The 13,273-nt window shown below is 47.9% G+C and overlaps 5 protein-coding genes across 5 annotated transcripts; 2 read left to right on the top strand and 3 right to left on the bottom strand.

Moving 5' to 3' along the window:
• Positions 1 to 105: 105 nt before the first annotated feature.
• On the top strand, positions 106 to 1,565 carry GLAREA_04875 (Activating enzyme of the ubiquitin-like protein; the record flags this gene model as incomplete). The annotated part of the gene is made up of 3 exons (XM_008087252.1): positions 106 to 322; positions 372 to 585; positions 632 to 1,565. The coding sequence occupies 3 exons, from the start codon at positions 106 to 108 to the stop codon at positions 1,563 to 1,565; spliced, it is 1,365 nt and encodes a 454-aa protein (XP_008085443.1).
• Positions 1,566 to 1,776: 211 nt separating this feature from the next.
• GLAREA_04874 (uncharacterized protein) lies at positions 1,777 to 2,572 on the bottom strand (the record flags this gene model as incomplete). The annotated part of the gene is made up of 2 exons (XM_008087251.1): positions 1,777 to 1,871; positions 1,939 to 2,572. 2 exons carry the CDS (start codon positions 2,570 to 2,572, stop codon positions 1,777 to 1,779), a joined length of 729 nt encoding a protein of 242 aa, XP_008085442.1.
• A 607-nt stretch (positions 2,573 to 3,179) lies between these two features.
• GLAREA_04873 (Chromo) lies at positions 3,180 to 4,610 on the top strand (the record flags this gene model as incomplete). Its single annotated transcript, XM_008087250.1, has 1 exon — positions 3,180 to 4,610. The coding sequence occupies one exon, from the start codon at positions 3,180 to 3,182 to the stop codon at positions 4,608 to 4,610; it is 1,431 nt and encodes a 476-aa protein (XP_008085441.1).
• A 1,038-nt stretch (positions 4,611 to 5,648) lies between these two features.
• GLAREA_04872 (Cysteine proteinase) lies at positions 5,649 to 6,894 on the bottom strand (the record flags this gene model as incomplete). Its single annotated transcript, XM_008087249.1, has 4 exons — positions 5,649 to 6,501; positions 6,555 to 6,574; positions 6,624 to 6,727; positions 6,810 to 6,894. 4 exons carry the CDS (start codon positions 6,892 to 6,894, stop codon positions 5,649 to 5,651), a joined length of 1,062 nt encoding a protein of 353 aa, XP_008085440.1.
• A 926-nt stretch (positions 6,895 to 7,820) lies between these two features.
• Positions 7,821 to 12,805, bottom strand: GLAREA_04871 (uncharacterized protein; the record flags this gene model as incomplete). Its single annotated transcript, XM_008087248.1, has 8 exons — positions 7,821 to 8,126; positions 8,172 to 9,626; positions 9,676 to 11,749; positions 11,798 to 12,040; positions 12,090 to 12,169; positions 12,217 to 12,357; positions 12,406 to 12,628; positions 12,681 to 12,805. 8 exons carry the CDS (start codon positions 12,803 to 12,805, stop codon positions 7,821 to 7,823), a joined length of 4,647 nt encoding a protein of 1,548 aa, XP_008085439.1.
• Between the last annotated feature and the right edge of the window lie 468 nt (positions 12,806 to 13,273).

Here is a 13,273-nt window from a genome sequence, read left to right as displayed (position 1 = left end):
CCACCACCCCAAAATAAATTCTCCCCCAAATCCGGGGAAATTCACCCGAAGATCCCCCACCATAAACCTCAATCTACACCAACCCCCACCAACCACAACCCCGCCATGGAGCGCGCAACCACCACAGCAAAAGCTCTACGAGCCCAAATAACCGCCACAGAACTCCAACTCCAAAACCTAAAAGCCCAATTAGCAACCCTTGAATCCCAAGAACCCCCTCTGCAAAATGAGTCTGAAAAAATCCCGACTAAATGGCCTCTCACGCCCGACGAATACAAAAGATACGGCCGTCAGATGATCGTGCCTAATATCGGAATTCAAGGTCCCTCCCCTTCACTCCCTCATACTCCATAATCTAACATATTTTCCAGGTCAACTAAATCTCAAAAACTCCAAAGTCCTCATAATAGGCGCCGGCGGTCTCGGCTGTCCATCCTCCGTCTACCTCGCCGGCGCCGGAATCGGCACACTTGGTCTCGTCGACGGCGACATCGTCGAGCTCTCAAATCTCCATCGGCAAATCCTGCATTCCACGTCCAGCGTAGGAATGAAAAAAGTCGATAGTGTGATTTCATACCTTAAAAAGTCCTCCTTTCCCCTTCCCACTCCGTCTAGTTACTAACGGGTCTAGACTAAATCCAAATGTGCGATACGTCGCTCATCCACATCACCTCACACCACAAAACGCAGCTGAGATAGTAAGCGGCTATGATATTGTGCTAGATTGTACAGACCACCCGACATCCCGCTACCTAATCTCCGACACGTGCGTCCTTCTCTCCAAACCGCTCGTCTCAGCCTCCGCTCTGCGCACTGATGGACAACTCATCGTGCTCAACTCCCCGCCTTTACCCCAGGGTAATCCAGAGGGTGGACCCTGTTACCGCTGCATCTTCCCGAAACCGCCGCCGGTCGACAGCGTCGTGAGTTGCGGGGATGGCGGGATTCTAGGACCGGTCGTGGGCGTGATGGGTGTGTTGCAGGCGCTGGAGACGGTGAAGTATATCGTCGCCGGCGGGAACAGCGGGGAGGGAAATAGTATGTTATTATTCTCCGCCAAGGGGACGACGGGGTTTCGGAGTTTGAAGATGCGGAAAAGGAATGCGAAATGTGTTGCTTGTTCTAGTGCGTCTGAACTAACGCTTGAGGGGTTGAAGGAGATGGATTATAGTTTGTTCTGTGGGGTGAGTGCGCCAGTCAGTGTGTTGAGGCCGGAGGAGAGGGTGGAGGCGAGGGAGTATGAGAGGGTAAAGGGGAAAGAGCATTTGTTGGTTGATGTGAGGGAGAAGATACAGTTTGATATCTGTAGTTTGGAGGGGAGTATTAATGTGCCTTTTTCGACGTTTGAGGGGAGTGGGTTGGAGCAACCAGCATGGCTGGATCAGAAATTGCCTGCGGATGCACCAATCTATGTGGTATGCAGGTTAGGCAACGATAGTCAAATCGTCGCCAGAAAACTGAAGGAACTCGGTCTTGACCAAAACGGAACCCGAGAAATTAAAGACATCAAAGGAGGTCTGAAAGCATGGAGAGACCAAGTAGACTCCTCCTGGCCTGAATATTAGCGAGATACCTAGACGCATCTGGTATTTTGAAGTGGGATTTGGTATTCTTTGTATATGATGCACTCAATAATACAAGAGGGAGAGGCTCACAACGCCGATATCTTCCGTAGTAAAAGCATGACAATGATCCATTTCCATTCCAGTACCGTAACAAATGAAATTAATGCGTCTGATAGTTCCATCCCCGATTCCCTAAATATACACAGCTATCCTACACATATGTCTGTCTCTTCTTATTGAACGCTCGCTGGTCTTTTAACCATTGTCTGTAGCCCGCTACACTAGCAATTTTCTCTCCATAATAATCTACCAACCAATTAGCACAATCCCAATCCCACAATCTCTATCACTATCACTCAAGCAAATAACATACCAGGCACCGGATTCGCCATCGAACTCGCACTGGGATCAACCCTATACCTCTTAATCCTCCTATAAAACTCCTTCTCCTTCTCCTCCATCTGCCCTCTAAACTTCTTATTCCGCCAATTAAACATCGCGTTCCCGACCACCGGCCCAGCTAGCCATCCTAGGCCTCCACATGCAAACGTTATCAGTCCTAATGAGATAAACGGGTCGATGGGGAATTGCGACACTAGTTTATCGGTGTCGGTCCGCGTGAGCACTTCGGCGCCGATGATGAACCCGTTTATGCCTGAGCCAACGGAGGAGCCGAGTTGGTACCATCTACGGGTTTTGCGGAGTTTGAAGAAGGTGTTCCAGGTTAGATGTTCGGGGTCTGGATGCGCTTCTTGGGTTGTGGATGTGCTGGTTGATGGGTTGGTAGTTGTAGATGCGTGACGGAGGGTAGGAAGTGTTAGACTGGGCTTTTTGAATGAGATGTGTCGTTTCGCGATGGGTGCTCGTCTGGATGTTTTGGTGGATGGATTGTCTTGTGCTCGAAGAGGGGTGGGAGAGCTGGTATGGTAGGCATTGGGCGCGAGAAGTGTAGGTTGCATGCGGCAGCCAATTGCTGCGATGCGTAGAGTGGGAGGTGAGCACAGCATTTTGATTGTGCTGTTGTTTGTGTGGTGGACTTGATCGATAGATGAAGTCGACGCAGCTGTTCAAGCTCTAAAGTTTCAATGCAGTTGAAATGTGGGGATCGCGGTTGTGGCGGCTATATCGGCTAACCTTATTTTGCACTACGTAATTGCAGAACAGACTTCCAAGTTAAAGAGAATAAATAGGTAGTTGATATCTTTTATCACAAATGTCTCTATACTTAATACCCTATAATACATAAAAGAAACCAAGAGATCTTTGTCAGTATATAAAAATTCAACTGAACGCCTTTTACTTCCCATTTGCGCTGAAACGAGCATCCTTCTAAATAACTACCTAGGTACAAAGCTTCATCTCCACGCCTCCGGTATAAGAACTGCTCATCATGTAATAGAGCCTCGATTCGAACTCCAAGGTCTTCACGACCTCAAGAAAGGAAAGAGACGGGTCGTACGGCTATCAGCATACGACACGTGACTGCGCGTACACCTCGCTTCGCCCCAAAACCACGTCGCGACTATCAACCTCACTCATACCTTATAGAACCGAGTACTCACTCGCCTAACTCACAAGTGCTTCACCTTTAATCTCCCACCTTCTCTTCTCATCATGACAACCGAATTCCTCAGCCACTCCGGCGACGCGCTCCTTGGCCGCTCAACCCACACATCCTACTTCGACTTCGTAATCGCCGAGCGACCCATCTACATCCCCAACTCCGGACCCCCCCTCTCACCCCTCTCCATCATGCCTTCACACGACAAAGACGGGGTGATCGAGGATGAAATCTCACGGCCTGACGGAACTTGGTTCTACGTGGTTACGTACCCCGAGAAACCGGCGTTGAGGGTGAGTGTCAAGCCGCAGAATATCTTGAAATGGGTATCCAGACGTACATTAGAGGAGTGGGATATCGAGGAGAGTAAGCGGAAAGAGGAGGTTCGGGCGGATGCTGAGAGGGAAGTAAAGATGAATGCGTCACGTGGTGTGGAGATTGTGAAGCCAAAGCAGAGGAGGAAGAGGAAGGGTGTAGCGAAAGCTGTTCCGGTGGGGAAGCGGAGATCGTCTGCTGCAGCGGGACCGGCGCGGATGAGACAGCTCGTAGAGGAAGAAACGGCCGTTTTCACTTCCCCAACAAAATCGCAAAAGGCGAAGGGGCCATCCCTTACTAACCCTCAGGCGAGCGTGTTAGCTGGGCTAGATGATTCCGGCGAGGAAATTGACGAGGATGAACTGGCAATCGCAGCGCAACTCCGAATCGACCCACGAAATTTTATCTCAAGAAACTCACGATCTCGCTCTACAACCGCACCACCCCGTCAAACACCCTCCTCCTCATCCACACCCCGTCGAACAGCTGCCTCCCCCTCAGCAAGCACAGCACCAAGTCCCTTCTTCTCCTCCCGCAACCCAACCGCTGCATCTTCCTCCTTGACCGCCTACCAAACCTTCGAATCCCTAGAACGGCAGTCCCAGATCCGGACGCAAACCCCTCTCGCTCAGTCTCCCAAGAAAAACATGACTATAGCACAGAAATACTCATCCCTCCCCCGCGCCGGACCGAATATGTTCAACCTCTCCACCGCCGCATCTCACTCCTCGCCATTGAAATCAGTGCATAAACCGTATTCCCCTCCAAACCCAGACGAAGCCTTGGATCGAGGGGACGTGCTGTCGAGTTCTTCAGAGGAAGAAGGCGAGAGTGAGTGGGAAGTCGACACCATCCTCGACGACACGTCGTACATCGACGCCTCGGGTGTGCGTCAGACGTATTATCTGATTAAATGGGTGGGCGACTGGGATGATAGTTGGGAGCCGGTGGAGAATGTGAGTGAGGGGGTGGTGGGGAGGTATTTGGCTAAGAAGGGCAGTAGTGGTGGTGAGGAGAAATCTCAGGGGAAAGGCAAGGGTAAAGAAAAGATTGTAAGGCGTGAGGAGGAAGCGATGGATGAAGTTTCAGAAAAAGGATTATTCGTCAGTGACGACGACGCGGGTATGCATTCTCCAAGGGGGTTGAGTGATATGTACAGACGATTCTGATGCCGTAGGAGGAGGGATGTCTCTGTGAAGAGAGAAACAGGACTCGGATATAGGTCTAGGGAGCAGGAACCTTGAGATAGGGTAGATATTTGGCGTCTGAAACGGATGGGGAACTGGTGTGTAAGAGTCGGATGAATAAGTGATACCCATGAGCTTTAGCTAGAGAAGGAGAGGAATCGAGGTTGGTAAATTGCGTTTATCGTCTGAAGTTCTGCTAGAATCGCGTAGCACTCTCGGTTCCTCGTCTCATAAATATATTGCGACGATCATTTTTTCAGAACATAACTAGACACGAGGCGAATCTCTTGCTGTTCGGACTCTCCTTTGATGACTACGAATGAATTTACGAATGAAATGTAAAGTGTCCTAACCAGACTTCACGAATGGCTATCGCGAGTAGATGCAATATACGTAGATCGAAAAGAAAAGTCGCCAGCGCAAATTAACTTACTAACGTATATTCTCCATTCCCGCAATCTGAAGCATAATCTTCAATTGACCATAAGCAACTTAGCCAATTCAGCACTAAGCACACCCTATATACCCCCACACTTACACGCCATGCCATTCACACCCATCCTTCCTTCCCATTGCCATCTCCCAGCACGCATCCCCAGAAATCCTACACATCCCACCTAATCCCATCCCAAGCAACCTCCATCAGCACTCCAAAAAATGCAAAAGAGCCATCAATCAATCAAACCCATTTCACAACAACTTCACCTTCACTTCCCAAGCAAGATATTGAAACTCCAAATACGCCACACGCTCACCTTTACACCATCATGCAATTGCGTCCATATCGCCGTAGAACTCGTGTTTTAGAACGGATAGACATTGTCAAGAGTCAATTCTAGGAGGACTCTTCGAATCATGGGATTTGCCTTTACCGAAAGGACTTGCGCTTCTTGAATCTTCGTGCCTATTTAACGCTAATGTCAGACCTGCTGCTATATACTTGATACTATGTGGGGGTATAAATGAAGAAGATAAATAAGCGCTTTGGTGGTACGGATGAAAGTCAGAAATACAAATCGCTCAGTTTGAAAAAGAAGTAGCAACGCTTTCAGAAATCAAATGGTTCTCAGGATTCGAGGAAGCCGTTGTAAAGCTCGACGAAGAACTGATTTCCGGACTTAGAGAACTCTGAGGAGTCATAGAAGCAGTCTCGAAGCGTGACGATGAACTGATCGCCGGACTCAGAGAGCTCTCAGAACTTGTGGAAACTGTCTTGAAGAATGAGGAAGAACTGGCCTCCACACTTCTAGACGGCCTCCGCAGACCCCGATAGTCGTAAGGAAATCTTGGACAAATCAGACGATGATGGGGTGCGACATACGATCTTCGACGCTCGCCCTCCCTTCGGAAACCCTCGATCGTCCGCAGAATCTCTTTACGACCCCCATTTGCATCCACCAACTTCCCACCCATACTCATAGATACCTTCTCCCTCGCATTCGCAGATAGCAGTTTTTTCATGAGTAGATGTCGCATGAGAATGCAAACGTAAACACCACAATCGCTTCCATTTTCCTGCTGTGGCGAATCTTCCAGATTCATAAATTTCAACGCTCTCCCTAGCAAAACACTCAGTTGCCTCGTAGCGCCCTGGGCTTCCGTGTAATTGCTCGGAGTCATAGAGTCGTAATGGAAAGCAACTCCGTCAATAACAGAAACGAGCAGGAGCGACCAATGACTTCCACCTTCCGCTACCGAGACATTCCGCGCATCGTTTATGGGTAGGAAGATATGTGTCGTTTTGCTGAAATCGGGGAGGACGTCTTTGAGGGTTAAAGCGTTCGGTGTTTGCATTAGCATAAATGCCATTGACGGCCGGAGGAGGACGATATGGGAGGAGGGATATCGTTTCAGTTCTTCGCGTTCGAGATACCTAAATCAGGTCGATTAGCTGAGCCTTGGCTGGCGGCATTGTTGGTGGCGTACTCTTCCCAAAAGGCTATACACTACACAATGTTAGCTGGAGCACAAGCAGAGTGTGGATGTCGCATTTACATTGTCTGTAAGCCAGTCATTCTTCAAAGTATCGATATCCTCTTTCGTCACTGCGGGGTCATCAGCTCGATTTCCATGCCACAAGCTTGGCTGCAAGCGTGAGGCTACACACATCGTATATCGTAATCTGGTACTGTCAGCTCTTCAATCCTATGCGGTATCTGTAAGAGGCAGGAATGTACTTACATGAAAGGTAAGCGTCATCAGGCGCAAGCTGTTTGCGAAAGCGAGCGGTTAGTCTCCATCTTGACTTGAACAGAAGTATGCCCATGATAATGTTATCTGCGCCCCAAAGGTGACATCCAAAAAGAAACAGATGTAGAGGATTGCAGGGGACGTACTGAGTCCCCGAAATGCTTTGAGACTCTCCCCTTGAAGGGATGAAATCCCCTACTACTCATGTCTCTCGTCTCTGGCAGGGCTGGCGGGGTGTGTTAGGCACGACTCTTCGTTCGTAGCGCTGGAGGGATAGGATGATAACTCGGCGTTTAACCTGTATTCGTTCTTGGGTGGTCGAGAGACAAATTCAAATGCTGCAAGTAGGTTTCTGGTGTGTGTAGAATTTGGGAATGAGTATTCGTAACCACCTGGAGAAGTCTGGACGATTCCAGGAACTGGGATCCACGGATGATCGTCGGCATTTCCATGATCCCGGCTCCAATCCGGACGTCATCCCGACTCCCTCAGTAGTACCCATACCCATGGCTTGGAGGACAATCAACTCAATGATCAAGAGTAAATGAGGGCTTTCAATTATTAACTCATTAGAGTTTTAAGATACTGTTGTTTACTTGGAATAACAAACCAAATATAAAGTATTTTTTCCATCCATTCGAATAAATACCAAATTCAGTGGTTACACCAGCACAAGGTCCCTTTTGATACCCATGTCGCAACGTGTTTGACCACGGGAAGTGACAGTAGCTTACAAACATACAGTGAGTTTGTTTCTTATTACTATATTAACCTTGAAGCCCGCGATATATCTAGCTGTTATCCTCAATTCATCTGAATCATACCTACACCGACCAGAGCCAACATTTCCCACAAGCAAGATGTAAAGCAATCCTCCGTCATGAAATGCCAAAGATAGTATCTAAAAATAAGCAAATCCAGCAAAATTATAGCTACACGAAGCTATTGATCTTTCAAATCTCTTCCTCATCAATGTCTGCATGACAAACTTCAGCTACTTCTTCATACTTGTTCACGACATATCGCAAGATGCTCATGGATGCCCGCCTGCTTCGTCTTCCACTGCTTCTCGAATTCCGTGATGGAGTTCTCTTTCAGGATCTGACTAGTTTTGGCGAGTAAACCTCGAGAGTTGTTGTAAGTGTTCAGGAGAGCCTTCTTTTTCTCCATCAAGTCCCGCACTACCTCCGCCTTTTGCTGTTTTCGGGTATGGAAAACACTATTCATCATCTGTTTCCCGTTCTGCTGATATTGCTTCGTTATTAGACCGAGAATTTCCTCTTCACCCTGTAGTCGAATGATCATGTCCTGATAACGTCAGTGTTAAACATGGCTGAAGATGAAGTCACTTACATCTGCGACTCGGTGTACAGCATCGGCGAATGTACGATAGTGCGGTCGAAGAGCAATATTCCATGTATCTTTCGCAGATACCTCTTTTAGTGGACTTCTTGATGCCTCGCTGTCCATATCATCTGATGAGTTGTCGGTACTCATACTTGGAACAGACGAATCTGATTTCTCTGCTACGAAGGTCTCTTCATTTTCGTCGTCTACCTTTCGTTTGTTTTTGCTATTGACCCCAAAGACTTTTCCATTCGGAAGCGCAACTCTTTGTTGGTTTTGTCGTGTTGTAGCCGTCTGAAGAATTTTGTTGAAATCGCTTGTTATCCTTGACTCTTTGGTTTCAAGAAATGGATCTGCCAAAGTTTTCTGTTCGGTCACAAGCTCTTTGCTTTTCACGTTCTCGTACTGCCCGCTTTTTGTCTTGTGATGAGCGACGTAACGCGTTTCCTCTTCATCTTCTTGTAAAGAAGCGGGTCGTGATTTCGTGCGAGTTCCTAGAGCAATCTTAGGCCCAAACGTCGAGCCGCTTCGGAAGACCAGTGGAGGCTGGCTGGTAACTTCTTTCGCTTTCACGTCGGGTATCTCGGTCTTGTCCAACTTTGCCTGAATCTTGCTTATATGGTCAACCTTAGATGCACTAGCTGTTGGTCTAGGGCTGCCATTTGGAGTGACTCGCGAGCCTTGCGAGTTCGACACGTGCCTATACCGGGATCGATTGAGAAGGGGAATAGGTTTATCTTGTCCTGAGGTACCCTTTGGGGGGCTGCTTGCAAGATGTGGTTGCATATCTTCCCCATCATACTTCTCCAATTCGGGCTCAACAGGGCTACTATTCTGTCGTTTCAAAGGGCGGACGACCAAGGTAGGCTCTGCCGGATCAAGCTTTCTCTTGGTCGCGAACAACGTTCTCTTGGTAGATGCATCTGCCGGAGCACTTGTTGTTCCTTGATTCTTCGGCCCATTTTTGTCAAAACCAATCATCCTCACTTTGCGGGCCGTACTTTCATCTATTAGCCTCTTACTCACGGCCACTTCAGCATCCTCCTCACCCTTAGCCAAACGGGGACTTCTTCGCAGAGGAGGCTTTGAAATAGGTGTTGTGTTAAGGCTCGCAATATTGGCAATTTTCTTTCGGGGGCCCTCCTTCACTCGAGCCGGGAAGATTTGTTCTGGCACGCCAGTGATGGGGAGTTTAGATGTCTCCATATTAGCAGTCTCTGTCGGTTTCTCTTTCTTGCTTGCTTGTATCCGAGGGCTTCGGCGGATGGGCACATTCTCTTGAGACTGTCTCTTATGTCGGGTTTCCTTCGAAGGCGAAGCTTCACTTAGTGTAGCCTTGCGTTTTCGGGTGCCCTTTGAATGATCATCGGCCACGCTCACCTTGGCTTCGACCGATCTTGTTGAACGTTCCGCCGAAGACTTTTCTATGCTTCTATCTGTTTCCTGAGCCGTAGGCGTTGGCTATTTTTTCTTTGACGTCGTCTGGACCAGGGGGTGCCTGATGAGAAACACTCGGTCGCTTTGGGCTCGGCTCTAAGACTTTTGTAGTCGCAATCCCCTTTTGGTCAACGCATTTGTTAGCTGATGGACAGTCCTCGTCGATTACGGACGAGAGACGTTGAGTCAATTTCTGTGCCATTGTCGACTTGGCCGAATTCTCGTTAGCAGCGTTTGTATTGATTCGACGCTCCGATTCCACGCCATTTGCTACCGAGAGCACAGTTTCATAGTCATCTTCTTGTATATTTCCATTTTTTGGTGGAGATCCGGATTGTACCGCGTCGCATCTGACCGGCGTCTGGTTCGGACTTTGTTTTTCTGACGGACGTGTCGCTACAGCGGTAGCATTTACATTTATCTCCTGCTCCGTGTTGGAAATTATGACTTTGGTTTTTGTAACCAAAACAGTTTGCCGTTCGACGACGCCAAACTCTGTTGTTGAACCGACTACAGTCCCATCCATCTCATCCTGTGATTTCTGGGATTTACGTGCCGGGTTTCTACGCCGCGCTGGCTGCTGAGAGGTTCTAACTAAGTTTTGGTCATTTTTGGACGGCGCTGGTTTCTCAAGCTGGGATTTGGCTTGTGCTACGGACTTTCTTTTTCCTGCGGCTCCGGACTTGTTGGGCTTCTTCTTGGTGGCTTTGACTGGACTTCGTGTACTCAACTTCGACAGCCGCGGATCTTCACCTGGCGGCACGTCAAAAATGTCAAGAGAGTTAGGGTCAGATTTGATTGTTGTTGAAGGCGTGATATTTTTCTCAATCTGTGCGCTCTTTCGCTCGGCTGTTTTACTTTGTTGGCATTTCCTTTTTGCGACGGCTTCAGCCTGAGTCGATCTTTGCTTCCTGAGCTTTGGGGTGGAAGTATCATGCTCATCGACCTCAGACAAGACATCTGACTGCATGTCTGATTCATGGACATGTGGCAATGATCTAGACTTTCGTGATTTCTCGATTGCAGATTGACTTTGCTCTTTTGATGGGACATTTTTGGCTTCCTTGCTCTGGCTCATAGTGATCGGTGTCTTCGCTTTAGATTTGATACCTTTCATCGAAGCGAGTGGTTGCTTCTTGCTTGTCGTCGTTTGAATATGAATGTGCGACTTTCCCTGACCACTTCCAGCTGGTGAAGCTGATAAATTGCTAGATTTCGTGCCGTTCTTTCCAGAGTGTTCCTCCTGAATTGACTCAATGGTAATTCTGTTTACCTCAACTTCAGTGTTGTCTTCTGCCTCATGATAGGGTGGGTGATTTTTTGTCCCATCGTCTGGTAATACTTGCTGGATTGTTTCATTTAGTGTGTTGTTTTCTGCGTCATTAGGTATGTTATTGATTGATATTACATTCGTGAGACCAGAAGCAGAAGACACGTCCCCATTCCAAAGCGTTTCGTTTTGTTCAGAGACCACATGAGACTCCTTATCACTCATGTCATTGTCGTCCAATAGCTTGTCGCCTTGGTCAATGGCTATGGGCTGCGACTCGAATGTCTGGAACCAATCCCCCATCAAATCTTTGTTCTCAACTCCTTCCTTATCATCCGCGGCCTCACCGTCAATCGACTGTTCAACTTCATCCCGTACCGCCTGAAGAACGATTGGGCTTTTGGTGATGAAACATTGTTGTGTCGCGTTCTCATGGATTCCATTTTCGTAGTCATCGTCGAGGGGCGTTGCTTCTTGACGAGCCCCGGCAAACTCGCTCTGGTCGACCAATTCCACTTCATCATAGCAGGTTGCTAAATACTCCTCTCCGAATTGCGCCACTAAATGCTGGTCTCCGAAAATGTGTACACTTGTCAATTCGACGTCCGCACCATTTAAAGAACATCTATATTCAGAACTCTTTTTCAAGTCAAAGGTGACATGTGACCCGTGCTGCGAATTCTGTGGTGCATTGAGAACGATCCGTACGATTGTGCCGCGGGAAATATCGAGAATATGGTTAACTGACTGTCCGTCGTCCGGAGAAAACATTGTGACCTTTTCAAGGTCTAACCAAACTGGATAGCAACCTTGATTATTTCTAAACACTTGTTTTGGCGTGGTCCGGTACTCAGATGCAAAATACAAGAGCCCTCTCCTATCGTAGAGGTGAGTTGAAGCTTGGTACACCATGGATTGGACTTACTGTCCACCGACCGCAGAGTTCTGCGTCTCATACGTCACATCCAAGTAGGCTTGAAATTGTTTGCTCCAGCTATTGTTCTGGGATGTACACGTAGGAAAGTTCGTCAGAGCATCTTTTGACGTGCCAGCGGGCCATAGTGACTCTATCTGAACCCCAGCGCCCCCAAGAACTCTAATAATTTCACCGCAAATAATTCTTAGGATCTCGTTGTTCTCCGCTTTCAAAAAAGGGCCAAGTTGCTGCCTAGGCTACGAATCAGAAGTTGAAGGTGACAATGGGAAATAACTCGTACCGTAGTTCGTTCGACCCGAGCTCTATCCTCTCGATGTTCTTGGGTGCACCGCGGAATAACTGGATAATGAGGATACCAATCTGAGACACCATCAGTTCATTCTTTCACCGTATTGGTTATATCATACCCATCTCCGAATGTCATCCTTGTTGGGTCCTTGAACAAATCCTTTCATGAGTAGATTCAAACATTTCTCTCCGATAGTATGCTTCCTGTCTTGGATTATTTTTCGGGCATCCTGCGTCTGGGGTACATGGCAAAGACAATCCTAGATAAAGTCAGACAGAACTGTGAAGACTACTTTTCGTTCACATACAGCCAATAAAAACAAACCACGCTCACTTTCCCGACAGTAACCTGCCTGCAAAATCGCCTCGATCAATATGCACAGTACCGCAGGTGGCAGGCGATCGCATAAGTTTTGCTCATCCCTCTCGAGTGCGAGTACAATTCGTCGAATGACTTCCAGATCTACAGCATCTAGATTCGTACGTTGCTTTTTGAGGAGGGTTGCTAATGCTCTGTAGCTGGTGTAATTCCTGTAAATGTGTAAGGATATGTCTCAGGAAAGATTTCGCGGTTTTTACTTACGGCATTGCACCATCTGTCGTCCATCCTTTTTGTAAGTAGGCGACGAGCTTATCGAACTCTGTATCAAGTGTTGGTGGCGAGGAGGTGGCAGTCTGAGAGCCTTTTCCCTTATTTTTGGCTGGCATTTCGAATGTTTTGCGCTCTGCGGTGTTGCGAAAACATAGATTTCTGAGTCAATACCCTTTGAAAATTTCCCGAACTTTTGGTCAAAGGTTGGGTTGCTTCCACGTTGGGGTCGGCGACAATGCTTTTATCGAAATACTCAGCAGAAGTGTTAGCATCCAGAGATTCATTAGTTGGCCTTGAGTGAAGGAGCAGTATATGCAACCACGAGTCAGACTAGAGCTGCGATGCATGCACCCTCATGAGATATTGATGACTTCTTTGCAGTCAGTTACCAGAATCTTGTCGTTCGAAACAACAGTCATCGAAAAAGTGTCGGAGCAGGTTCCTAACGTTAATACGAGACGAAGGTTTTGATGTTGATAGTAGTGAGCCGTCTTGTCCTATGCAGCTGGCAACAACCTTTTGCTGTCCGCGTTTCCGACGAAGCTCAATGGGGTAAACAAAGGGTGATGGTGTCTGTGTAGTAT

The sequence above is a fragment of the Glarea lozoyensis genome (genome assembly GCF_000409485.1).
Source record: "Glarea lozoyensis ATCC 20868 chromosome Unknown GLAREA5, whole genome shotgun sequence".
Classification (NCBI taxonomy): Eukaryota; Fungi; Ascomycota; class Leotiomycetes; order Helotiales; family Helotiaceae; genus Glarea; species Glarea lozoyensis.
Note: the sequence above shows the minus strand (reverse complement) of the source record. Positions and strands in the feature narration are given on the sequence as shown.